The sequence below is a fragment of the Podarcis liolepis genome (genome assembly GCF_965112155.1).
Source record: "Podarcis liolepis genome assembly, chromosome: 4".
In the NCBI taxonomy this organism is placed as follows: Eukaryota; Metazoa; Chordata; class Lepidosauria; order Squamata; family Lacertidae; genus Podarcis; species Podarcis liolepis.
Genome location: NC_139558.1, coordinates 87,035,555 through 87,061,973, shown reverse-complemented (window position 1 = coordinate 87,061,973; position 26,419 = coordinate 87,035,555). Strand labels below are relative to the sequence as shown.

General features: G+C 40.2%; 1 protein-coding gene across 4 annotated transcripts in view; it reads left to right on the top strand.

The window, feature by feature from the left end:
* Positions 1–22,818, top strand: part of CEP126 (centrosomal protein 126) — a 25,894-nt gene extending 3,076 nt beyond the window's left edge. Inside the window, exons 3-12 of one of the 4 annotated variants that reach the window (XM_083499284.1) lie at positions 2,031–2,179; positions 7,991–8,081; positions 8,697–8,889; positions 11,136–13,143; positions 15,509–15,670; positions 17,058–17,182; positions 17,752–17,839; positions 18,802–19,011; positions 20,342–20,406; positions 22,588–22,818. In XM_083499284.1, the coding sequence (XP_083355410.1) occupies positions 2,031–2,179; positions 7,991–8,081; positions 8,697–8,889; positions 11,136–13,143; positions 15,509–15,670; positions 17,058–17,182; positions 17,752–17,839; positions 18,802–19,011; positions 20,342–20,406; positions 22,588–22,683 (3,187 nt within the window). In that variant the 3' untranslated portion in view covers positions 22,684–22,818. Of the gene's footprint in view, positions 1–2,030; positions 2,180–7,990; positions 8,082–8,696; positions 8,890–11,135; positions 13,144–15,508; positions 15,671–17,057; positions 17,183–17,751; positions 17,840–18,801; positions 19,012–20,341; positions 20,407–22,587 lie in introns of those variants that run through there. The other 3 variants (XM_083499285.1, XM_083499286.1, XM_083499287.1) reach the window with 3 other exon arrangements.
* The last annotated feature ends 3,601 nt before the right edge of the window (positions 22,819–26,419 follow it).

Sequence of the window (26,419 nt, the reverse complement as noted above, 5' to 3'; positions counted from 1 at the left end):
TAGCCAGGCTTTTAATGATGTAGGACAGAGGTCTGCAACCCGCGGCTCTGGAGCCGCATGTGGCTCTTTTACACCTTTGCCGCGGCTCCAGGGCGGATACTAGCGAGGGGAGGAGGCGCATTGTGCGCCCCGACACTCCCCACTGTGGCGGACGCTGTACTGGCTGTGACGTCACATGGGGGCGGTGCATGCGTTAGTCACGCACCGTCCCGACGTCACCTTCCCGCCCGCTGTCAGATCGCGGCTCCGGAGATATATTTGTTTTAAATGTCGCAGTGGTTTTGCGGCTCTCAGTTTTTTTTCCCTTCGGAAACGGGTCCAAGTGGCTCTTTTTGTCTTAAAGGTTGCAGACCCCTGATGTAGGTAGGATATGTTAGGCCAGAGGAAAAAGTAGTAGTTGTAACATTTATGGATTTTATATCATTTGAATGTTTTATTGCTATTTGTTTTATTTACTACTTGTTTTATAATTGCAATACCCTGACCTGGAATCATTTGGTTTACTAGAGTAGAATAAAAATGAAGCAAATGAATATAATACGGTAATGTTCAAATGATACTCTTTAAATTTAGAATTTATAAAATGCTGCAGATTAACTGAGGTCCTAATCTAATTATGAGTTTCCAGTGTGGCCATGAAAATCTAAGAAGTAGGAAACCATGGCTTAAAGTTTAAATTAAATATAAATTTCTTTCAGGATAGGCAGTGTGGCTAGAATAAAGGTGATCATGCCTAACACTTTAAGTGGTGGCCTTTTGAGATAAGTGCTAAACTAAATCATACCTGGAAGATTGAGTATCTTGTTTACTTCTTGTTACACTCCTGCTTTGCCCTGCTGCAGTCAAGAAATGTTCAGAGTTCATTAGTTTGCACAATGCGAAATAGTATACATTCATGTAACAATAGATTCCTTGAGTCAGTGTCTGTGTTATGAACTGCTACTAGTATTACTTTCTGACATGATACTCTTAGTACAAGAGGCACTTGGTACAGATTTCAACAAGCAGGAACTTGCGATAAATCAGATTTAGAGAGGGAGTTAAAGAATAGGGGCAATGCAGTGGACTTATTTTTATTAATTAAAAGTTATATCCTGCCTTTCCTCAAGGGAGCTAAAGGTGGCTAACAACAATAAATTAAAGTGATAAACACATGAGAACAATAACACCCCCAAAAACAGTAATGAATCCCATCCTGGGACCACGTGATTTAATGAAAAAAGTTGTAGCTTATCCTCAGCACAGACCCTATGTCCAAACAGTCACCAAGAAGCTGAAGAATAGGGAGGCACAGTCTACCTGATAGGAGGTTGATGGGAAACTAGTCTCCACTTCGTTGGGATTATTTGTACATAGAATAATTTATAGTTTTCAGGTATTATATTCTTTCACTGTTAGAAATCAAGCTTCTATGCCAAACAAAGAAGTAAATCTCCCCTGGATTCACAAAGCCCCGAAGGAACAGAATATACACTTTAAAGTATGTTATCCCTTGCTTGACGTGCCAAGAAATTGAATAAATCTTTCTAAGAGTACTTTTTATTATAACAGTAAATCTTTATACGTTTTGAATGCAGCTTTTCACTCATTAATACAGACTTTTCTGCTAAAAATATGAAAGATTATTTGTTCTTTATCCTGGGGGTGCCACATATGCTAGCAATCAGATCTAGTTACTCCATGGTAGCTTATTACTTCATTTCCCAGTGTTCAAAGGTGAGCTTGCAGATACCAATAGGGAAATCAGTGATTGTCATGTCAGGGAATGGGTATTTAAGTGTGTGTGTGTGTGGAGACAGAGATGGGGAGGCAAGGTCTGTGCAATGCAAACATGCCAGTGGAGACAATCCACACACTTCCTGGCACATGCCAGGAGAGAGGTCAGGACATGACTGAGTTTGAAACATGCTTCACTATGGATGCATAGTGGATCACTGATGTATTTGGATAAAGAAGGATTTGAGCAAAATGGTGCGAGCCACTTACCATGGTGATTATTTTTATTGAAAGTTGTAGTTGTTTTTACACAGAGCACTTGAAGAAAAATGGAAAGACGTTGAAGAAAAAGAACAAAAATTCAGAGAACAAATTTTGCTGCAGAGGAAACTGAAACTTCAGGAAGCAACTGAAAGGTTCCAACGTGGTCATATTCCACTTTCACAACGGAAGAAAGTAGAAGGTTTGCATATTGCAAATGCAGCTATATCTATAATGCTTGCATTATAATGCGTGTTAGAAATAGTTTTCATTCCAGATTAGTATCTGTCAAAAAAACAAATATTGCAATACCTTAGGGCCATTCCATAAAAGTGTATTAAATGAACAAATTTTTTTTCCTTTTAAAAAATAGATACCGGTAAATAGTTTAAAAAGTGGAATAATGTTATAAAAAAACCCAAAAACACCATGCCCACAATTATGTTGATCCTGCAGAATCCGATATTGTAAGCTTAACTTAGCCATCTGAATAGCCAAAAAGGTCAGGAACAACATGTGCTAGACAATGAGAAGTATATATAAACCGGAGGAAGTCTATAATTTTCATAATACTGTTTTAGTGTGTTGACTGACCCTTGAATTGTTGAGGTTTTGAGTAGTGGCTTCCTTACTGCTACTTCTGTTTAATCCCATGTATGCTCTTGATGGAGCCAATGCAACGCTCTTCATACTGTGCCCACCAGCAATGCGTGGTGTTGGGTAGCCAGGAGAACAAAGCGGCTGCATCTTACCAGCTCCTTCTGCCTACCATTATGCACTTGCCTAACCAGGTCTTGGTCTCTGCTCCATCAGTGTAGCAACCCCCACCTGGGGCAGACCAAAGTTGTTGAGTTTGGGTTTTTTAGGGAAGTTGTTGAGCTTTCAGGACAAGGGGAAAGGTGGTAGAAAGAAGTAAGAAGTTCTCTGGCCATTTTTAGCTCTGGCCACAGCCTCTGCTTTCTGGTGGGGTTTCCCCATAGATCATTGGATGCAAAACAGCTGGCAATCCCTGATCTAGTAACATGGTTGTGAGCACAGAAATAGTTTCCAAAGGCAGATCTACACCACTGACAGTGTAAAAGGCTACTGTGCTTTGGGAGCACTGCATCTGTGATGCAAGTTTGGCTCTCCAGCCTAAGATTAGCTCTGTCAAAACTGATAATTTTGATTGAGCTTTAATTTTGGGAGGGTGCAGTGCCTCTTCAATGTTAACTGCAGCAAAGAGCAGTAATTTTAGGGGTGAAGAGACTGTGCAATGTGGAAGACTTTGAATCTTGTGATAATATAACCACTGGCACATGTATTACATAATGCTGACTTTGATTCTATGATTCAGCCTGCAATCAATTTCATTTCAGTTTTTCTGTATTTTTGTATGTGATTCTTTGCCTTGGAAACCTGGGTAGGGGTGTCTGTAGAATGATGCTGAGCCTTTACTGTTAGTGACCAGGATTGCAAACTGTTTAAACTCAATAATTTCAAATTACTTTATGTATCATTGAAGTTGGTTTCATACGTGAACAAACTTCATACTTCATTACTGGGCAGTCCTATGAGATGTAATACAGTTATTTTGTATATTTCAGGGGGGTTTTAGTATTTAAATACAGGATCCCTATTTCAAACTTGTTTTTGATGACACAGCATAACAGTTGTGAACGATTCACAAACACACGTTTGGTTCTGCTCCAGTCTTTATAATTCTCATGAATTATAAAGTACTCTCTCAGGGGCATCTAACAGTTGTAAGCACAGACAGTCTGATGTCTCAGTCAACTTTCCAAGGTTGAAACTATGTGATATGGTATTTCACTTAAATATTCTTCTCCACTCAGGAAGTCATGAGTGCATCACCTCCGATTCTCAGTGGATGTTTCCTATCCACTAATCAAATGAAAGACAAAAAAACCAGCATTGGTAACTTTTGATGGTTAACGAATTAATTTCACTGTGTGTGCCTGTTTCATCATAATTAATTATTGAATTAAAGGAAGCCACCCATGAATAATATTATTGATATAAATATCAGTCAATACCAGGCCATAGCTATGTGGCAGAATGTCTGCTTTGAGTGCAGAAATGAACTGGGAGCCAGAGATTTTCTCCTTTGCGTGGCCTGTTGGGTGCAGAAATTATTTAACTGTTGCATTTTATTTATATTACTTTTCAAAACAAGGATGTACTTTCATATATATATATATATATATATATATGCAGGTTTTGGTGTCTTCGGGTGTCTTCCCGTGTAAGAGTTGGGGTGTCTAGGCGACGTTTCGACGAGGTCTCACTCGTCATCTTCAGGCTGGTGCTTTCGGCTTCTTGTTACTGGAACAGAGCAGGATCTCAGTGTTTGAGTTCCTATAAATACTGTTGAGGGGGTGTGGTGTATAGCCTCCAACGTTCTGGGCAGAGAGGAAGTTCCCAGGTTAGTGTGCCTTTTCTTCTTTTGTTCATTAATTACTTGAGGGATATCTTGAGTGATTTCTTGAGTGATATTCTGAGTACCACTTAGGAGGGTCATTAGGTGTGGATTAGTTGCTAAAGCTTTCGTGTCTTGACCTCTTGAGCTTGTGAGGAGTTTTTCTGAGAAGATGGCTGTACTGCACTTAGTTGTGCTCTGGCTTGGCTTCGTGTATAGGGGCGAGCTGTGGTTTTGTGCCCTGTGCCAGCCAGATCTGTGTAGGGATTGCAGGGGGGTGCAGCATCCGGAGGTGCCACTATGGTTTGGCTACTGGATGGTGTCTGTAATTTATCTGTGGAGAGGGTCTGGGTTTGGGTCTGGTGTGGTTGATTGGAGATGGCGTTCTGTGTGCCTCTGGTTCTGGTGTCGGTTTTTGTGGGGAGGGCTAATTTCCAGATGTCTGGCAGGCGGGACGTGTCGTCACGCTTGTTCATGTTGTGAGGGTGTTGAAGCCAATAAAATCAGATGAAGCCAATAAAATCAGACTTGAAGTCACCAACATCCTCTGCTCCAGCAAACCACCCAGAAGCAATTTACACAAAGAAGAACAGAAAGCACTCACCAACCTGAGGAAAGACAACAACATAATCATTCTCCCAGCAGACAAAGGTAATGCCACTGTTGTGATGAACACATCGGACTACCAAGCAAAACTATCAAATCTACTCCAAGACCCTACCTACCAACCTATAAAAACAGATCCCACCACCTATCTGGAAAAAACCACCAAATCCAAAATAAAAGCCTCTCCTATCAGTGAAGAAATCCAGCTAAGAATCATCCCCAGAGAAAAATCATCCAGATGCCCCAAACTCTACGGTCTCCCCAAGATACACAAAGAAGGAACACCACTCAGACCAATAGTCAGCTCCATAGGCTCACCTCTACAAAATCTCGCTAAATTTCTCGCTAAGCAACTTCAGCCCTATGCAGAATCTATCGCTTCACACGTTACAAACTCCTTCCAGTTCATAGAAACAATAAAGAAGCAAAACCTACATCCCGATGACCTACTTGTGAGCTTCGATGTTGTATCTCTCTTCACACAAGTGCCCATTAATGAAGCCTTGACAGCCATTCAAAACAAATACAATCCCCCCGAATACATCCTGGACCTGACCAACCACTGCCTAACCAACACGTACTTCATCCACAATGGACAAAGATACAAACAGATAGAAGGAGCACCTATGGGATCACCCCTCTCACCGGTCATCGCAAATCTGTACATGGAACACTTTGAAACCAATGCTTTAGACAAGTCAGAACACAAACCCAAACTTTGGCTCAGATATGTTGACGACACCTTTGTAATTTGGCCACACGGGAAGGAAAAACTAGATAGCTTCCTCACACATCTCAACAGCCTACACCCCAAAATACAATTCACTATGGAAATAGAAGCCAACAACCAACTTCCCTTCCTTGACGTCCTAATCTACAAAAAACCTGATGGCTCCCTAGGACACACTATCTACCGGAAAAAAAACACACACCAACCGCTACTTACATGCACAATCACACCACCACCCTGCACAAATAAACTCCGTAGCCAAGACTCTCATCTCCAGAACCAAACGCCTGGCTGACAAAGACCACTTGACAACTGAGTTACAGAATCTCTCAAATGTGTTAATCGCCAACGGATACCAGCAAAACAGGGTTACGAAGCTAATCCAAAAAGAAACACCCCCCAAAAACCAAGACACAGAAGAAAACAATGGCATGGCCCTCCTTCCTTATATCAAGGGCACTACAGATAAAATTAGCAAAATCCTCCATAAACACAATATCAAAACAGCCTTTTGCACCAACCAAAAAATAGCCAATATCCTCAGAAACCCCAAAGATAAAATCCAGTTAGAAAACCAAGGGGTCTATGAAATACCCTGCAAAGTCTGCCCAGCCACGTACATTGGACAAACAAACAGACAAATAAATGCACGTATCGCAGAACACAAGAATGCCGTCAAAAAAGAAGAAAAAACTTCCTCTCTTTACCAACACATGAAAGAAACAGGACACGAAATTAATTTTGCAGATTCCAAATTGCTCTTTAACATGGAACATCACCACAAGAGAATAATCATGGAAGCCATCGAGATAGAGAAACACCCTCACAACATGAACAAGCGTGACGACACGTCCCGCCTGCCAGACATCTGGAAATTAGCCCTCCCCACAAAAACCGACACCAGAACCAGAGGCACACAGAACGCCATCTCCAATCAACCACACCAGACCCAAACCCAGACCCTCTCCACAGATAAATTACAGACACCATCCAGTAGCCAAACCATAGTGGCACCTCCGGATGCTGCACCCCCCTGCAATCCCTACACAGATCTGGCTGGCACAGGGCACAAAACCACAGCTCGCCCCTATACACGAAGCCAAGCCAGAGCACAACTAAGTGCAGTACAGCCATCTTCTCAGAAAAACTCCTCACAAGCTCAAGAGGTCAAGACACGAAAGCTTTAGCAACTAATCCACACCTAATGACCCTCCTAAGTGGTACTCAGAATATCACTCAAGAAATCACTCAAGATATCCCTCAAGTAATTAATGAACAAAAGAAGAAAAGGCACACTAACCTGGGAACTTCCTCTCTGCCCAGAACGTTGGAGGCTATACACCACACCCCCTCAACAGTATTTATAGGAACTCAAACACTGAGATCCTGCTCTGTTCCAGTAACAAGAAGCCGAAAGCACCAGCCTGAAGATGACGAGTGAGACCTCGTCGAAACGTCGCCTAGACACCCCAACTCTTACACGGGAAGACACCCGAAGACACCAAAACCTGCATTCCTGTACCCGTGAAAATCTACGAAAGCATATATATATATATATATATATATATATATATATATATATATATATATATACTGCTTTTTTATTTCATTACTAATATTTTTATGAATTGTTAAGCCACCTTTAATGTCATTTATGGCAGAAAGATAGCAAGCAATCTAGAAAATAATAATTTTGACCAGACATTTCTTATAGTCACTGCCCTCCTCTCCTACCTTTATCAGGGCTTTCTATTTCCACCTACCAAAAAAATCTACTGGCACAATCTACCAGGAAGTTTTTTTTTATATGGACTCCATTAAAATGAACTGGACTGAAATAAATAGCACAAGAAGGCTATCGTGGATTGTGCTCTTTTTTTGTCCCTTATATTGAATACTCCTTGTTGCAATCACTTATGCTTAATTTAGGGTCCGGTATCATTTGTAAATTTAGCCTTAGTTGTAAATACACTATCATTATTGGATGCCTCAAAAATTCAAAAAACAGTTTAGGAATTGCAGTAATTGTTGGTGCATTTAAATAAGTCAGAGTGTGCCGAGTTTGCAAAGCCATGCTGTATGGGAACAACAAGGCAGAAGAAGAAGTTAAGGACTGTAGTAGTAGAGGGCTGATGTGGGCACAGTTTTAGAACTGTAGGAGCTTTCTAGGGGTGGGGAACTATTCTTGAGTTTTTGTGTTTAAAAGCTTGACATTTTATTCAATATTTCTAAATGCTGTCCTTCTTTTTAATTCCTAGTGCAGAGAAAACCAGAACCTAAATTAGATGAGGCTTTTAAGAAAATTCAAGTAACAGGATTACATTTGTCACCATCCAAAGTCATTGGAAGGTAGATATTTTATTTGTTTAATTCAATCATAAAATGGCTGCAGTACTTGTGGGTGGAAGCTAAATGCAAGATCATATAAAATATGCTTTTCCTCATTCCCTAGTGAACAGTGTTGGGTGAGGGGAGGTGATGGGAAATGTTTCTTCCATTAACTTCTGTAAATTAACGTATTAGAATCCAGGCCCAATTTTGGGTGAGCCTTCCTTCATTCAACAACTGCCACATCAAATCCCATGTTGTCCAAGGTCCCCACAACTCTCCTAAGAAGCTTTTCAGAGGTGCAGGTAGCTGCAGGAAGGGGCAGAAAACTTGCTTTCTATGAAGAGGACACATATTTCCCCCAGAAATATGCATTTAGCAAAGCAAAGTAAGAACTTAATGGAGTATATAAAATGCAGCTAAATGCTACACCAGCAGAATCACTTTATTCCTAGTTTGGGGCAAATTTTTACTGAAATATGTTTTTCACAAGTACCTTCTATAGTACATTGTAGCTACTAAATTAATTTTAGTGTGCAGAATGTTTCACTTTAGATGTAATTTTTTACTGTGAAACTTTTTGTGAAAGTAGTAAAAATGTAGCTGGAAGTGACTATAATGTTTCTTCTCTGCAAGAGCTGCTGACACAACTTCCTCAGCTACTAGAAATGATCCCTTTTCCTGGAAACAGAGCTCAGTGAAAGCTGGCTGTGATAGGATAATGCAGGAAAACAGTGGTTCAAACCCGGACAATTCCCGGCTTCTCTTCCAACAAAATCTGAATGAAATGCAGCAGCAACTACAAGAACAACATTTCAGCAACCTTCAGGTATGATGTCCTGGCAGTTATTTACATCCTCTTAAAGGTGCAATTCATAAACCATCTAAGTAGGAGTACCTAATGTACCAACTTTTTAGACCCATTGCACCTGCTTCAGTGCCAATTTAAGGATCTAGAAGCCCAGGACTTCTATCACCTTGAAAGGTAAAACAGCATTATAACCCCCCACACAAGTAGAACTTCACATGAAAGGACATTAAGGTGTTAACAGAATCTTCCTTATCCTAGGCATGTCACCCCTGTGAAGGTGCACATCACTGCTGAGCTAGGTGTGTTGCAGTATCCTCAGCTGAAGCTGCTGTTGCAGTTGCTTTATCAGTCAAAGTGCATCAAAATCCATTCACTGCTTATGTTTAGGTTTCTTTCAAGCAACTGTATTCAGTTTGGTCTGCTGCTTGAATTGCAAAGCAATACTATAAACAACTTATTTTTTCTTTTGCTTCGTTAAATTGCCACTAGGGGCCGCTGGGGGTTTTCTGGCAAAGCAGATACAATTTTCCAACTGTTGAAGATAATTAGCAGAAAGGGGAGTTGCTTATACAGTCAGACCTCAATTGTCGAACGTAATCCATTCAGAAAGCCCGTTTGGCTCCCGAAATGTCTGACGACCAAGGCGTGGCTTCCAGTTGGTTGCAGGAGCTTCCTGCACTCAAGTGGAAGCCGCGTTGGACGTTCAACTTCCAAAAAAAGTTTGAAAACTGGAGCATTTACTTCTGGGTTTTTGGCATTTGGGAGCCGAAACATTCCAAAACAGAGGCGTTCGGGAGCCGAGGTTTGACTATAAATATGTAAGAGTTTAAACATACAGACAAACAAATGCTACAGAGTAACCACTGACATTGTTTCACTGTGGTGCATGGCTCTGAAACTCACTTTTAATAAGCAAGGGTGAGTGGAAAGCAATAGTTGAATAGTCTGCTGTAGTCAGTCAAAATCATTGCAATCGACTGTATACCATATCTGTATACATTATGGTCATTTGAACTCTCACTTTGCGGTTTTACAGGTCTGGTAGGATTACAAAGATTCCTAAAATCCCCCCTTTTAGGGCATATAAAAAGGTCACTATGCCAGTATGAATATTGTTTCCTATTAATATATCCCTTTAAACTCAAACAAAATTGCAGTTCTAAACCTAATTCATTTCTAAGCCAGAATATTGCTGTAATATAGTCACCACAAGGTTTGTGTGTACTTTTTTGTGATTTTTGAGTTATAGCGCCTGCTTTCAAATAAAATTCAAGGGCCTGCAATAAAAATTACTGGGCTGATATCCAGTAATATTTTTTATCCCAAAGAAACAAGCTTCACTGGTTCTTAATTATAAGCAAGGAAGAGATAAGGTAAACTTTTTTATAAGACTTAAACTGAAAACAATGAAGCAAAATCATCATTAGTTTGGATGCTATTGTGGTTTCCAACTATCTGATAAAAAAAAAATTAACACATTTCTATACCTCCCTTCATTTCTCAAAGTGGTTCACAACAAATTTTAAAATACCTTTAAAATACCTTAAAGCAACAAATGCAGCAGCATACAGAAACCAGGGCAAATACAACAAGATGGTATTAATGGCTAGCAAAAGCCTGGAAAAACAAGTGAGCTTTTAACAAGCACACATTAGCACTGGCGCTTAACTTATTTTATTCCTGCCAGGTTGTGTATCCCAGGGGCTTTCATAGGTAATTTCTGTCTAAACTTGCAGCACCAGACATTTGAAAAAACATTCAGCTAAATAGACTGAAATTAGAGCTAGAAAAATCTCTGGCATGTGGCTGCCTATAAATTCGATATACAACTGAAATGAGTTCATCCCTGTGCAGAAGTGGCACCCAAAATGTGCGGTGTATGAGAACTTGAAATATTTTTCTAGCACTGAAAATCAGTGACCAAACAGAAGCTCCAATTAAGAATACTGGCTGTTTGTGACATTTTTAGAACACTTCATCCTGTGTGCATAATGATATTCTTACTTGCAGAGATGACTTGAAAAAAGATCTTTGAAATTTATTCTACAGTTTTCTATCAAATTATTCCCAACTTTTTCCTTTTTGATTTGGTAGAGTGTCCACAAGGACACATCAATGTTTATTTGAAATGCAAACCTGAAAATCTTACTACTTTTCACACACAAAAACATAAGGACCTCCCTGATTTACCTAATTTTCTCTTAAACTTTACCAAGAAGATGTGTCTTAGTGATATTTATAAGCTGTTTGCTTTTCTATCTTAGGATTTTCATCAAGAAGTGAATGAAATAGCCCATACAGAAAGTGTTTGCAGTGTGGACAGTCTTGAGGCTGCAGATCCAAATGAAGGTTGCACAACACCCAGTGAAACATCTTCTTTATCTGCACAGTTGGATTCCTCAGTACACAATTCAGAGGAATTACAGACTAGAAATAAAAGTTTCTCTGATGAAACTGACATGACTTTTTCTAAAAATCAGCATGTAAATAATTGGCTTACAAATTTAAATACCTCAAATTTCCAGACAACCTCCCCCTTTCGTGATATTTTAATAAAATACAATGTCATACCTTCTGACGAGGACACGTGCAGTCCTGATCAGAAATCATTTGTTCAAAGTAGTTCTGAACAAAGAGAGACTGCAAGAGATGCTTCTGATGAGAATCTAACCTTTGCACAAAATGAAAGAGAAGAGAAAAGTTTTCTGTCAAAACGTCCGTCTTCAGGCACAGAGGGTCCTGTAGCTACTGACAGCCCGGTACACGAAATAAACAAAGCTTGGGCTGTCCCTGATCCTTCAGTTGTTTCACTACAAGAGAGAAATTCTCAGCTTCCCCAGAACAGAACCTCATCAGCACACGTCTCCTGTCAAGAAACAGCAACCCCTGCGGTCTTTCCAACTGCTCCTTACAATAACAACTTCTCAATTAATTGCATGGAGAAGGGAAATGATCATTCAGCAAGATGTACTGAAGATATAGACTGTGTGGCAAATGCCAAACATGAAAAGGTTGTAGCATCTTTGCTTGAAGAGATGTGTAAAGGCTGTATAAATCAACAGAACGCTAATGGAGATAATGAAATGACTAAAAATAGTTTATCTATGTCTCATGAAGATTCCACTGCTAATCTATCTGATCTTGACCAACAAGGGAACAACTCCAATGAAGAAAAAGTAGTGAAATTTCCAAAAAGCATATTGAAAAAAGAATCTAAGTATGACCTTAGCAATTTCAAGGCAGTGGTTGTCAACAGGGGGGTCAGATTTGGGACTCAGCCTGTGTTTCCTAGAGACAGTGTTGAATTGGCAAAAATGAAAGGGAAAGATGCAGAGCAAAAGAACTGTAAAAAACTTAGGTGGTTTGATGAAATTAACAGAGCAGTGGGTGATGAAAAGCATTCAGAACAAAATATCATTGAAATACCTCATGCACAGCCCAGATCACCTGGTTCTCAAATTAGAGCTGCCACTTCTAGAACTAATGTTAGAAGCATTCCCGCTTGCACTCTCAATTCTGTTTTTCCAGAATATCTCCAGGAGAATTCTCAGGCATCTGCAAAAATTGCTGCTGTTAAAGACTCAGATAATGGGATGCAGAATGCTTTTGTATCTAAAGGATATCATGTTGCTAGACAAGCATGGATGGCGCCAAGAGGTGAAGAAATACCCCTAATATATAATTGTGAACTAAAAAATCCCAAAAGCAATCCATGTAAAAGTAGAACGAAATTGATCAAAAGACCAAAATCTGCCAAAGCCACATCAACTTTCACAACTAAAAACCGAAAGGGCACCATTATCCGACCACAGTCTGCTAGCGAAGCCACAAAGGTTATGAAAACTCAGGGCAAAATCATGGCACCTCACCCACCAAGTAAGCCCATACCAGGCAAAAAAATGGATGAAAATCCAGCAGACAGTGTGTCTCAGTCAGGAAATCTTTGGAAAGCTCACACAGATACTGAAAACAGTCATTTCTTGCCTGAAGGTCAAGATTTATGTTCAGATACTACAGATTCTCCATCTTCAGGTACTGCTTGCAATTCACAGGTGGCCACTATGCGACCTTCGTATAGCATATTTACCTATGAGCTGTTGAGGAAGAAAAAGGCTACTGGTCAAGCAGTTGCCCGGTGCAACAGCTTTCCAAAAGGAAACCCTGTGTACTCAGAAAATGGATTATGTCGAGATCGCACAGCAACCGATGAAGAAATCACAGTTTTGTGGCAAGGAGTGCATCGTGCACTGGCTCAAAAGGATGGTGCTGCTGGTAAGATTTATGTGTTTTCACTGAATTAGAAGGATTTATAAGACTGTATATTTGATAAAATCAGAACTAATAACAGAGGGCCCATTCAGAGGGACTTTGAAAGAAGTTTAATTTCAGGCATATTGTGCCAATTTCACATTATCGTCAGAAATGACAAAAGGGCAGTAGTGTACTGAAAGAGAAAGACCAAAATTGTTTCTAACAAGTGGTATTCTGCCCATTACTGGTTTTAGTCAGTCTCTGACCATGACATTTACAAATAGGTGTGACTAGCTCAGCCCTGATGAATGTGGATAAAACCACGGTGCCTTTTCTGACTGGAGGATAAAAGCTCCTTTAGAATTTTTAGTAGAGGTGAATCAAGCCATCCCTGATGTGTTTTCATATATAAACAAGCCCAGCTCTGGGTTTGGAGGAGCCATGAGCAGGCTGCCCTCACCCAGCCCAGCACCTCTCACTGTTTGGGCTCCCTGATGTTAACAATACTGCAGCCACCTCCTTCACCCTCACAGGCTTATTTGGCAGTGGGCCTAGAGCCAAGTAGGTTATCTCTGCTTGACACCTGGTGGCTGCCATATTTATCTCCCACAGTGTTGCTGACCTTGACTTGCCAAATGGAATGAAGTAGCCATTTCCTCCCAATACTTTTTAGCACCAACATCACCAGATTAGCCCAATTTGCAAGGGGAAGGAGAGGCTGACAACTACAGGAGTTCTCAGTGGCAGCAGGTACGAGAGGCAGTCCAGGCAGGATCAGTGGCAGAGCTTCATGCTCTGGCACCAGGGGGGGCAGAGAGCAGGCGGGGTGGGGCTGGTGCACGTCCCGGGCATGGCGCGCCACCCGCAGGGGTGTGGCACCCAGCACAGGTGGGGGGGCAGCTGCAATGGCACCCCACCAGGATCGTGCTGCCGGGCTGTGCGCTCCCTCTGCTCCCCTCTTCCTCCGCCAGTGAGCAGGATATCAGCCCTCATAATGCAAGCAGATTTCCCAGTATGTTGTAAATCTCAGCTCATCTGTAATTTCAAGGTTGGATTACTGCAATGAACTCTTTGTGGGGATGTTGAGGATGGTCCCGAGGCTACAGCTAGCATGCAACATGTTGCCTAGGTCAGTGTTCCCCAACCTTGGGCCTCCAGCTGTTTTTGGACTACAATTCCCATCATCCTTGACCACTGGTCTTGCTAGCGAGGGATGATGGGAGTTGTAGTCCAAAAACAGCTGAAGGCCCAAGGTTGGGGAACACTGGCCTAGGTTGCTTATGGGAGCAAACTGTCACCAGCATATAACACATTGCCTGTGGGATCTGCACAGGCTACCAATCTGATACAGAGCCAAGTTCAAGGTTTTGGTATGAACATACAGTGGTACTTTGGTTTGCAACCATTTTGGATGACAACCATTTTGGATTACAACCACGTCAAATCTGGAAGTGTGTGTCCCATTTTTTGGATTACAACCCCCCCCCCCTTTTGGGGGGAAGCCCCATTGGCGAAAGTGCACCTTGGGTTACGACCTGTTTTGATTTACAACTGGACCTCCAGAACAGATTGTTGTAAACCAGGGTACCACTGTATAAGGCCCTATGCAGTTTAGGATTAGGTTACTTGAGAGACTGCCTTACTCACTACATACCTAGTAGGCCACTGCATTTTGCAGGAGGATCTTTCCCTGAAGTTCCTAAAATATCAGAATCCCACTAAACAGTAATTTGAAGCAGGTGTAGCTGTCACTGTTAAGTGAAAAGCATCCCTGTTGAGATACAACAGGTGCCCACTATCTGGAGATTGCAGAAACAACTGAATATGCTTTTGCTTCACTTTGCCTTTCCAGCTGGATGGCGGGGGGCGGGGGGAACATGTCTCTGCCTTGTGTATTGTATTGTATTTAAATTTATTTTTACTTGTTTCACTTGTTTTGTTTTATGGTTGTAAATTACCTGTAAATTTATCTGAAAGGTGATTTATGAATTCAACAATAATAATATTAGTAGCTGTTATCTGATATAACAGATTGCTACTAATGAAGTGAAAGTTCATTTTTGGTAATGACTGAGTGCTTTGGCTGTCATCTAACAGAGTCCTGCACAGTGTGCTTAAACCTGTGGTGCTTCAGTAATGAAGGGAGATTGGATGCGCCTTGAGTGAATGTTTAACTTACACATTCATACATTGATTTGGTCTAATCATCTGCTGGTAAATTAGGTCTTGCTGCAACTTCACCCCACATGCCTTAAAGCAATTGGACGAAATAATACAGTTGGTTGTAAAACACACACACATTCCTGACTAATTTCTGAACTGCTGAGTGAAGTTAGCCTGACAATATAATTTTTAAATCTTCTTGTGTGTTTTTCTTTTCTTTCAGGAGATTCACAACATGGTGTTACACTCTGTAACAATTCAAATAATGGCGACTTGCAACCCACTAGACCTAATGTGACTCACATCACAATTGATGGTGGCAATCTGATGGGCAGTATTAAATCAGGTGTCAGAGTGAATCCAATATTTGCTTCTCCACCAAGCAGTAAGGTTCTTCCTTTATCAAATTTTGTTGGGGGGTTGGAGAGAAAACGAGAATATATATAGGCCAAATTTAATGAATCTTATACAGTAATATATGTATAGTTAAGGAATATCTTTAGTCAATGAGCCATTTATGAAGTTTGGATTGAGTCTGTACCCTAGTTTCAATTCTGTATTTTCCGCACTGGCAACTTTTTGAGAGTAAATACAGTCATACCTCATGTTACGTCCACTTCATGTTACGTTGTTTCAGGTTACGTCCCGCGGTGATTTGGAAGTACCGGAAAGGGTTACTTCCGGGTTTTGCCGCATGTGCAGAAGCACAAAATGATGTCATGCACAGACGCGGCGAATCGCAACCCTCATGTGCGCCGCTGCGGGTTGCGTTCTTTTCATGTTGCGAACGGGCCTCCGGAACAGATCCCGTTCGCAACCAGAGGTACCACTGTAATGTAGAAGGGTACCTGGGATAGGCATGTATGGTTGTGGAACTTTCCTAAGTACTGAGAGTTCATATTGATAAGAGTATGCTGGTATATTCTGAAGTGGTTTATTCTATAGCTCACATGTTAATCGAGGGCTTTATTCATGAAAATTCTTTTGCATTTGTCTTTTCCAAACATTCCTTTATACTATCAGCACTAGTATAATTTTTAGTATTTTTACCACAAGAGGAAAATTAGAGAATTTGAAAATAAGCTAAATTAACAAATATATCCTTAACTTTTAACTTCATTGATTTGAATTTGCTCCCGTCAATAAACTAAAGCTCTATTTAATTAATCTACCAATTAAAGTTTGCAGCTCTAGTTATAAACTACTCCAAATGTTGACCCATAGCTCAGTGATAGAGCACATTCTTGCCTGCAAAAGATTCCAGGTTCAGTCACCATCATCTCCTGCTAAAGGAATCTCAGATAGTTGGACTAGGAAAGCCCTCTGCTGGAGACCTAAGGCCCAAACTAGATGCGATGGTGGGAGATCTATAATTGGATTCTCGTTTTGTAAAGAGTAAATAGAAGTGGTTTGGAATAGAGCCATGGTACAGGAGGAAGTTTTTGTTGTTTTCCTCGCACGGGTTTTCTGATCCACATCTCTCTCAAACAACACACACCCAGAATTGTACATTTGCTCCATGCATATATGTACCATACAAGCAGGTTTGCCATCTATCTTGCTCAACACTACTGATATAATCCAAAAGTAAACTCAAGTTAAGCCATCTGTATTCCTTTTTTCTGCATATTTATTTATTTGTTACTATGTTTTCCCTATATGTATTCAAAGTGGCTTATAAACAAAAGATAACATTGAAACTATAATTATAATTTAAGTATAAAACAATATAACAAGGTGTGTGTTTTGTGGTGCTTTTTTATCCTTTTCAGCTACTTTTGCCATGACAAGACGAAAACAAAGTATTGAAAATAATGAAAATAAACGCAAGGCTCTTTTAGAACAGAGGAGACAGAAGGCAGCCTCTGCAGTATGGAAGCCCACTAGTGTCGTACAGGTATATCTGATAAATTTCTGACTGAAAAATGCCAAAAATTGCTGTCCCAGGGAAATGGATTCTGTATCGTGCAGTTAAAAAATTAAAGAAAATTAAAGAAAATTACAATGTTACTTCCAGTAGAAAATAGATTCTATAGTTATCTCTAGACCTCTTGCTTCCACTTCTCTGATAAGGCAGAATATAGAGAGAGGGTATTCTGTAAATTATAAAGGAAACTCTCTGGTGGAGTCATTTCACAAATAACTGTTCAGATTTACTATATCCTGAATATACTTGCATATGCAACCTGTTCATGGGTTATCACAGAGCACTATGTGGGAATTGCAGTCTATTAAATTTTTCTGCTGTAGTTCAGTATCACCACTATCACAGGTTAATGTCCTCCATAATACAGCAGCATATGTTATAGATCTCTCTTTCTCTGTTTGTGTGTGCCTGTGTGTGTGTGTTTTAAGGTTTTTTTCATTATTTGATTTTCATTTCAGAGTAATGTTAGCACTTCTGGACCATGAAATGCCAGGATTTATTTTTTCAAGCAGTTTGATAATAAAATTCTTTTTTTATAGAATACGACACAAGCTGTGAAGCGAGGACCACCTCATTGTGCAAATGATATAGTGCAAGCCATGGGTGGCATCAGTCATTCTGATGAAGGTAATACAGCATGTTTCAATCTGACTGTTGCTATGAATTATTATTTTAAGGTTTTTATTATAAACCTATTCGTTGCTAAGTATCGTGTCCTTCCTAATTAAGGAATATCTTTGAAATTTGCATATAAACTCCCATTTGTAGCTTGTAACAACAAGCTGTTTTACATAAGTCAAAGAAAAAGACACAGTCTTAACACACAAGAGGGTTCCGGGTAGTGAGAAATGGTAAAAGGTTTAAGAGCAGTTGAAGAAAACCACAGAAAAAAGGCAATTTTTAAAAAGATCGCGTATCTGTCACGTGTCCATTTCTCACAGAAACATTATAGGAAAGTGATGATAGTCTTATGTCATTTGCTTTCTAAATCAAAAGTGGGGAAAATATTTGGATGCACAGAAAAGGCGTATAAAAAAAGGTAAAGGACCCCTAAGTCCAGTCGCGAACGACTCTGGGGTTGTGATGCTCATCTCGTTTTACTGGCTGAGGGAGCCAACGTTTGTCCACGGATAGTTTTGCCTGGTCATGTGGCCAGCATGACTAAGCTGCTTCTGGTGAAACCAGAGCAGTGCATGGAAATGCCATTTACCTTCCCGCCGGAGCGGTACCTATTTATCTACTTGCACTTGGACGTGCTTTCGAATTGCTAGGTTGGCAGGAGCTGGGACCGAGCAACGGGAGCTCACCCCCTTGCGGGGATTCGAACCGCTGACCTTCCAATCAGCAAGCCCAAGAGGCTCAGACCACAGGGCATCCTCAAAAACAATTCTAATGTTGCTCGGATAGGATCATGATGCTCTGTGGGAACAAATATAAATAAAATTATTTGTGAAAGATGCACAAATACATGTTGTTAGCAATGAAGGCTGTAAAAGGTGGATATTAAAACAAATTGACCCCAGGAGCATATCCAGTTTTTTGTTTGTTTTCTTTCTAACCTTTTCTACAATACACATTTCTGTTATTAGTTTCAGACAGTACTACACAGTTTATGCTGGCAGAAAACTTAGCAAACACATCAGCTACAGAAAGTGACATCTTGATTGATTTGGACACAGTTCAACCATACAAACAGACTACAGTGCTAAACAGACCTGCACGGCAAGGAATGAGTGCATTGTCATTTGAAGAGCACAAAGTTCTTCAGTCACTCGACCGCATTAATCAAAAGCTACTTAGTAAGTAGTCAGCAGATCATGCTATGAAATTCACCAGGGTAGTCAACTCTATCAATGCAACTCTCTGCCTGTCTTCTTAGTAGTAGGTTCCACTGAGATCAGTGGGCCTTCCAGTAAGTGCACATTGGTTTGCAGTTTAAATGTAAATAAGCAATACTGTCAGAATAATCATTTCAGCTTCCAACTGTGTTGTCTCCCAGTTTTCTAACAAATATACCATGCAGTGCCATAATAATTATTTAGTTATAAGGTTATGTGATAGTGGAACTGCTGTTCCTAGATGCTTTATTTAGCTTACAGTACAGAAGATGGGAATGTGACAAGCTACCTTTTATTTCCCTAGTCAAATAGTTGCCCCTATTTGCAGCCATATGGTATGTATGCAAGAATCGCATGGCAATTTTTGCACATAAGCACTTTAAAGCAGATTGGAGCCTCTGTGAAGATGGTAGATATAGGGGAGGTCTCTAGGCATGAGGACTCCCATACAGCTATAATTGGGGTATTTGTTTGGTCAAGCAAAAGTCCATTCTTTTCAAAGACAGAGAACATCCAATGTTGCTTCAAACCTTACAACTTATCCAATAATAGGTATGATCTCAACAATTTTCTATCCTTCCTGCTTCTCTCTCATGCTTTAGGACCAGAATGTTTTGCTACTCACACTCTATTTTGATTTATGACAAATCTGAGATTAGGCGGGGGGGATATTGACGGAAGGAGGAGATAAGAAGTTCAGAATCCTTTGTCATTTGCTTTTGAACCCACCCCTGTCAGAGGACAAGCTACCTCATTCCACAGGGTAGCCCATCAAATGATGGCTGCCAGACTTAATTCTGAAAGGGGTGCCTACCAAGTGGAATTGGTGGCAGGGTGCCCCTGGCTACAGTGCCACCTTGTTCATGGATCCCAAAGTACTACATGCCTGCAAACTGAATAGCCAGAAAAAGCTGAGCTGAACGCTTGAGAACATAAAAGAGCTTTGTACTAGAAGAGTTCATATCTCGTTTCCCACAGTGGCCATTCAAGTGCCTTTTGGAAGCCCCCAAGCAGGGGTTATTGCTCTGCAGCAACTGGCACTTAATGCCCCACCACCTCTGAGCATAGTTTCATATACCGCTATGAATTGTAGACATTTATAGACCACCTCTCTACAAATTTGAAATAAAAAAATGAAATAAAATTAATGCTTCTGCAGCCGTGCAAAGGGAACAAAAACCGTAGGTAGCATAGAGTCTGTATTATTTACAATCTGAAGGAAGAATAAATTATTGTACACCTTGTTTTTCCCCACCATAAACTTGAAATTTCTTATTTTATACAATTTTAGATGTCCATGAGACCATGAAAAAAATCCCATCCTCCACAAATGTTTTACAGACTCTTTCCCCTTTGGTAAGCATACCCATTTGCTCTTCCATTGTAAAATGCATATGAACAATATGTTGTTTGTTTATGATAAAGATGCAGCAGAGATAATCATCCACTTGTACTCTTTCAAAGACATATGGTTGCCTGCTGTCTGAACCAAAATTCTGGACTACATGAATTTTAATTTGATCCAGCAAGATGTGTTCGTCTAATATCCTGTAATAACAGTGTCCTGGATGCCTTTTATAAAAAAGAAAAAAGAAAGAAAGCTGTTTCAGGATGGTATGCGAGAATTTAAGGCAGAGAATAGATAGGAGAGATTACTTAATACTTTTCCCATCTGCCATTTCCCCATTCCAATTTCCCCCCAGCTTAGTGGCTCCGCTGCAAAGGAGGCAACTGGAGATCCATCTCAGGCTTGCAATATGTGAACAGACCCAAACCTGGTCTCTGTACCTCAAGACTGAGTCCCTGTAAATCTGGGCAGAGTCCAGCCTGCTGTTGGTCTCAACATGTATAAAGGCCTCAACCCAACTGCCTATTTCTTTAGCTATTAATGAAACCCCAGAGAGTGATGCTTGTCTCAGCCAGCATTCAACATCCTCCAGTAGCACTTCAGCACCTCTTTCCTAGAACTATTTGCAACCCCTCTAAATGTAAAGTACTCCATGCCAAGGTTCATTTTGAACAGGGTGGAGGAATTCGATCCAGGCCACTTGCCCTAGATGAAAGGCTTCCTTTAATTAAGCCTTTCCTCTTGTCCCTCTCCATTCAAGACTCATTCAAGGATAAGTGGGGAAGAAGCCTCGGTCATCCTCATAGCCTCTCAATGGAATGGACTCCCTCGGGAGGTTGTGGACTCCCCTTCATTGGAGGTTTTCAAGCAGAGGTTGGATGGCCATCTGTCATGGATGCGTCTCCACCCCCATTATTCAGCCCAAACACTGAGGTCCAGCTCTGAGGGCCTTCTGGTGGTTCCCTCATTGCAAGAAGTGAAGCTACATGGAACCAGGCAGAGGGCCTTCTCAGTGGTGGCGCCCACCCTGTGGAACACCCTCCCATCAGATGTCAAGGAAATAAACAACTGACTTTTAGAAGACATCTGAAGGCAGCCCTGTTTAGGGAAGTCTTTAATGTTTGAAGTTTTATTCTCTTTTTAGAGTTCTGTTGGGAGCTGCCCTGAGTGGCTGGGGAAACAGCCAGATGGGTGGGGTATAAAAAGTAAAATATTGTTATTGTTATTACTACTATTATTAGTTGAGATTCCTGCATTACAGGAGGTTGGACTGGATGATCCTCATGATCGCTTCCAACTCTCCAATTCTATGATTCAGTGGCCCAGAAGATAGGTCGGCCACTTGTCAAATCTCAAAGACCCACTAAGAGCCTAGTCCCTCAACCTACCAGACATTTTGTCTCTAGGTCTGTTGCACCCAGATTCTGTTTGGCTACACTTGATGACTGACTGTACTCAAACTGGCTGTACTCAAACAAGGTGCCTGCTACAGTATTTTCATCCAGGAAACCTTAATGTTGCTTCAGACTATCTGTACTTGGGCTTAAAACCCAGTTCCCTGTGTCACCAGGTCTTGGCTCTGGTATCCAGCATCTCAAAAAAAGAACATACACCTATCCTTATCTCCATCAGTTCCGGAGTGGAGCCACCATCCTTAGCCTCTTCAACTGCAGGCTGCAGTTATGAAGACCATGAAGATCACTGTGAAGGATAAATAAGTCTTAGTGATTCTTCTTTCAGTGGCTATAAAAGGGTGAGGTGGTGAGAGCCTTGAGAACTCTACATACCATAGTTATTCCAGAACAGAGAACCTGTGCCTCATCAGCAAGCTAAGGTGGAGATAAGGATAGGTTCGCAGGAGCTATCCATGCTTTTTTATATGGTTAGAGTCACTACACAGAGATCTAACCTTCGTTCAGAAAGAGAACTCAGTCTCCTATCCATCACAGCAAGGTAGTCTATTATTGTTGGCTGGTTAATATCCTACAGTCTTTTAAATATGTCTGGAGAAAGAGGGGGTTGTTTTGTTTTGTTTTGATTTGATTTGATTTGATTTAATTATTTACTTGTGTTTTATTTTGTATTCTGTGAAGTGCCCTGATATCTTTTGATGAATGGTGGTATATAATAATAATGTATTGTCAGAATACTTTAAGCTGTTTGTGTTGTGTTTTCTCTTGGTCTTCCAGGTCGCATCTCCCTCATACATGGACATCATCCCTACCATGCAGAGATACAAGAGCACATCAGGTGACCCTCGAAACCTAACACAGAGAAGATACTGATTTGGTCTAACAGAGGCTATTGAACTGGGATCTATTTTAATATATTCTCAGCTGCTATCTTTGTAACATAATTATTTGCAACATGCCTTAAATGCTATTAAAAACAACTCAAACAAAATAAAAGATGTAACGCAAGTATTGATTGCTTGTTACCTAGTTTACCTTTAGGGGAAAATATAAATTTTTTTATATGCACTTTATTGTAAAATATATTGTATTTTTTTAAAAGAATGGAATACCTCACTTTTAAATGAGTGCTGTTGTTTATAAATTTACTGTACATTTTTAATTAAAAAGAAAAGAAATTATTTTGCTATTGATTAAAAATTATGTATAAGTTCATCTCCCAACTTTATTGCTTTCATTAACTGCTAATAAATTTCTACTACATTTGTAAAAGGTATGTTGTAGAAAATGATAATCAATTATTTGCAGAGCTAACCAGGTTAATAGTTTCATAATGGTTCTACTCCTAGATTCAGAAAACAATACTTTAAAGTCATAATAATGATAGTTTGCTCAAGCGGCTACTTACTGCATCTCTCTACTCAGTGTCCTAAAAGAAAAATGATATGGCTCACTGAATAACTTGAAGATAACTGAACAATGGTGAAAGGTTTTGGAACATCACTTGTTTCAACTCCCATAAATTTTACTGCTGAAATTTACCCTACATTTTCAATCACTTTTTAAAACTTGTTTTTATTTCGACGTGCCATTTTTTACATGTAAATATATTCCTGAATGAAACAAACATATTTGTAGAGTCAGAATGGATGTACCAGTGTGTGAGAGGTTTTATCCCAATACAGGAAAGGATTGCAATTGGGAATCCAGGACTCTGCATGACAAAGTGAGAAGCCCTGACGGCTTAAGGGTTTTCATGAAAGTACTGGCATTTCTGTGGCAATTGAAGACGATGGAGAGACTGATGGTAATCTTCAAAGATACAGGTGTTTCCTAAGAGGGAATGTGGATTGGTTGTCCTGGTCTTCTGTAAACAATTTGAGAAATAATTAGAACGAATGGAACCACTCCCATTTAGGATTTGTGTATGTTTAAACTTTAGACTAAGTAAATCCCATTTTATGGCCCTGAGAGGCTCCCAAAATGACTTACAAATTGGGAGGATATTTCTAGCTTTCCAAGAAAGATTTGAGGAGACCCTGGACAAAGTGCCCTCTTGTGGAGCTCCTAATCTATCGGTGAGCCCTGGCAGCAGTGTCATGTAACAATGCTTCAAACACCACCTGACAGCTGCCATCTCAGTTTTCTACAATGCTGCAGGCTGATGATACATTGGGGGAAATTAAAATGGTAACTGGACCCAGCCACTCAGAGCACTAGACCAGGAAAACAAATTCAAGGATACCATAGGTCAGGCAACCCTCTGCAGCTGCCGAAGAATGTCTGGTACTGTTGCCAACTGTGTGTCCGAGCAAAATAAGGAGGCAGATAGACTGCAAGTATGACATTATAGATTACAGCATAATGTAAGAGCACACATACATTCCAAATACAATACAGTTCTGTAAAATTGTCTCCTATCAGGAAAAACGGATATCTTTGCAGATGATCAATTACTATCCTTTCTCCAGTCCGCAACTCAAAAGAGTGAGAAACCATAGCTCCCTTCCAAAACACATCCTCTAGATCTAACATACAGAATAAACGTTTTCCCTTTTCTCAAGAAAAAATCTCATATTTGTCTTTTTTTGCCATATAAGTCAATTTTGCCAGAACTCACAAGTCTTTACCACACTTCCAGCATCTTCACTGAATAGTTCTTACTGCTTTTTTTTGTATTCTGCAACCTACTTGTGCTCTTTTTTCTAAAAATAATATTTAGGGGTACGCTTCTTTTGACTCAAGAAAATGACTATTTTAGAGTACGGATCGGGGAAAATAAATGCAGTAAATGGACCAAAGTACAAAGATTCACAAAATGTATGCGCATCCCTACGTCCCCCCAGAAAAAAGCACTGCACCTACTCATCAATTTATAACCCTTTTTTCTTACTGTCATATACAGTGAAGAGACCTTATAGCTTGCTCTCTGAGAATATTGTCTGAGACGTCAAAAATACTACAGCTTTTTGTTTCTTCAACATTTCTGGACTTTCCTCTGCTAATGCCATTATTTCATGTTCTTGTATTTCAGCAGTTTTCTGAGGGGAAAATAGATTGAAAGCTTATCATTTATTTTGTTGTTGGTTTTACAATGCAACATTCGCTGCATAGGTTTTAGTTTTGCTCCAGAAAAAAAAATGCTTCATGTCTGGGCAGATTATAATTCTTTCCAAGATACCTCTCTCAAATAAAAGCTTTGTCCCCATTGTTTTTCTTACGTTGGCTTCTCAGCTTACATTTTGTACTGCTGATCAAATTGACACAGAACTCAAGTTTATCCTTCTTCAGTGTGATGCAGCACCTTCTAGCCCAATTCTAAACCTTATTTATTGCAAACTGACTTCATAATCATCAAGCTTATTTGTTGCTTTACACAAGCTTATCTACTTACAAATAACAGCAAAATAATAGAATCTTAGAACTGTAGAGTTAGAAGGGACCTTGAGGATCATCTCGTCCAGGGATGTCCAAGCTTTTTTCAAAGAGGCCCCGAGTTGATGAAGTGAACATGCATGAGGGCCGACCAAAGTTGAGCTTTTTTTTAGGATTGAAGTTGCTGAGCTTTTTTTTAGAATTTTACCCTAGGACATATACTGCCACAGGGGCCGGATTAAATGGAACGGTGGGCCGGATTAGGCTCCCAGAATGGACTTTGGACATGCCTGATCTAGTCAAATATCCAGCTGTCCCATTCAGAGATCAAACCTGCAACATTGGCATTATCAGCACCACACACTAACTAAATGAGCTATTCTAGGGTTTTACCAATTTCCGCCTGGACACTGCAGTATTTCGGATATGTATGGCAACCCTAAAGGCATTCAGTACAAATGCACAATACAGTGGTACCTCGGGTTAAGTACTTAATTGGTTCCGGAGGTCCGTTCTTAACCTGAAACTGTGCTTAACCTGAGGTACCACTTTAGCTAATGGGGCCTCCTGCTGCCGCCGCACAGCTGGAGCCCGATTTCTGTTCTTATCCTGAAGCAAAGTTCTTAACCTGAAGCACTATTTCTGGGTTAGCGGAGTCTGTAACCTGAAGCGTATGTAACCCAAGGTACCACTGTACAACATAAGAAAATCAAAATAATTCAAGGCAAAGCACAATGCAAGTTAACCAAGCATGACTTAGGCCCATTAATTTTAGTGGAAATAATAATAATAATAATAATAATAATAATAATAATAATAATAATAATAGTATTTTTTATTTATACCCCGCCCTCCCCAGCCAAGGCCGGGCTCAGGGCGGCTAACAAGCAATAATAAAAACAAGTTGAATGAATAAAACTTAAAAACAAAGTTAAAATACAACATTAAAATATTGAAACATTATAATATTAAAATGTAGCCTCATCGCAGGAAAAAAGAAAAAAGAAAGAGGGGGAAGGGAATCAAATTGGCTCCAAGCCAAAGGCCAGGCAGTATAAGTATAAGCCAGTAAGCTTGTGAATACCAGTTGCTAGAAACTGCAGGATGAGAGAGTGCCGTTTGCTCAAGTCCTGCTTACATCCTTCCCATTGGTATGATCTGATTGGCCAATGTGAGAACCGGATGCAGAATCAGATGGACCACTGGCCTTATCCAGCAGGCTCTTTTTATGTTC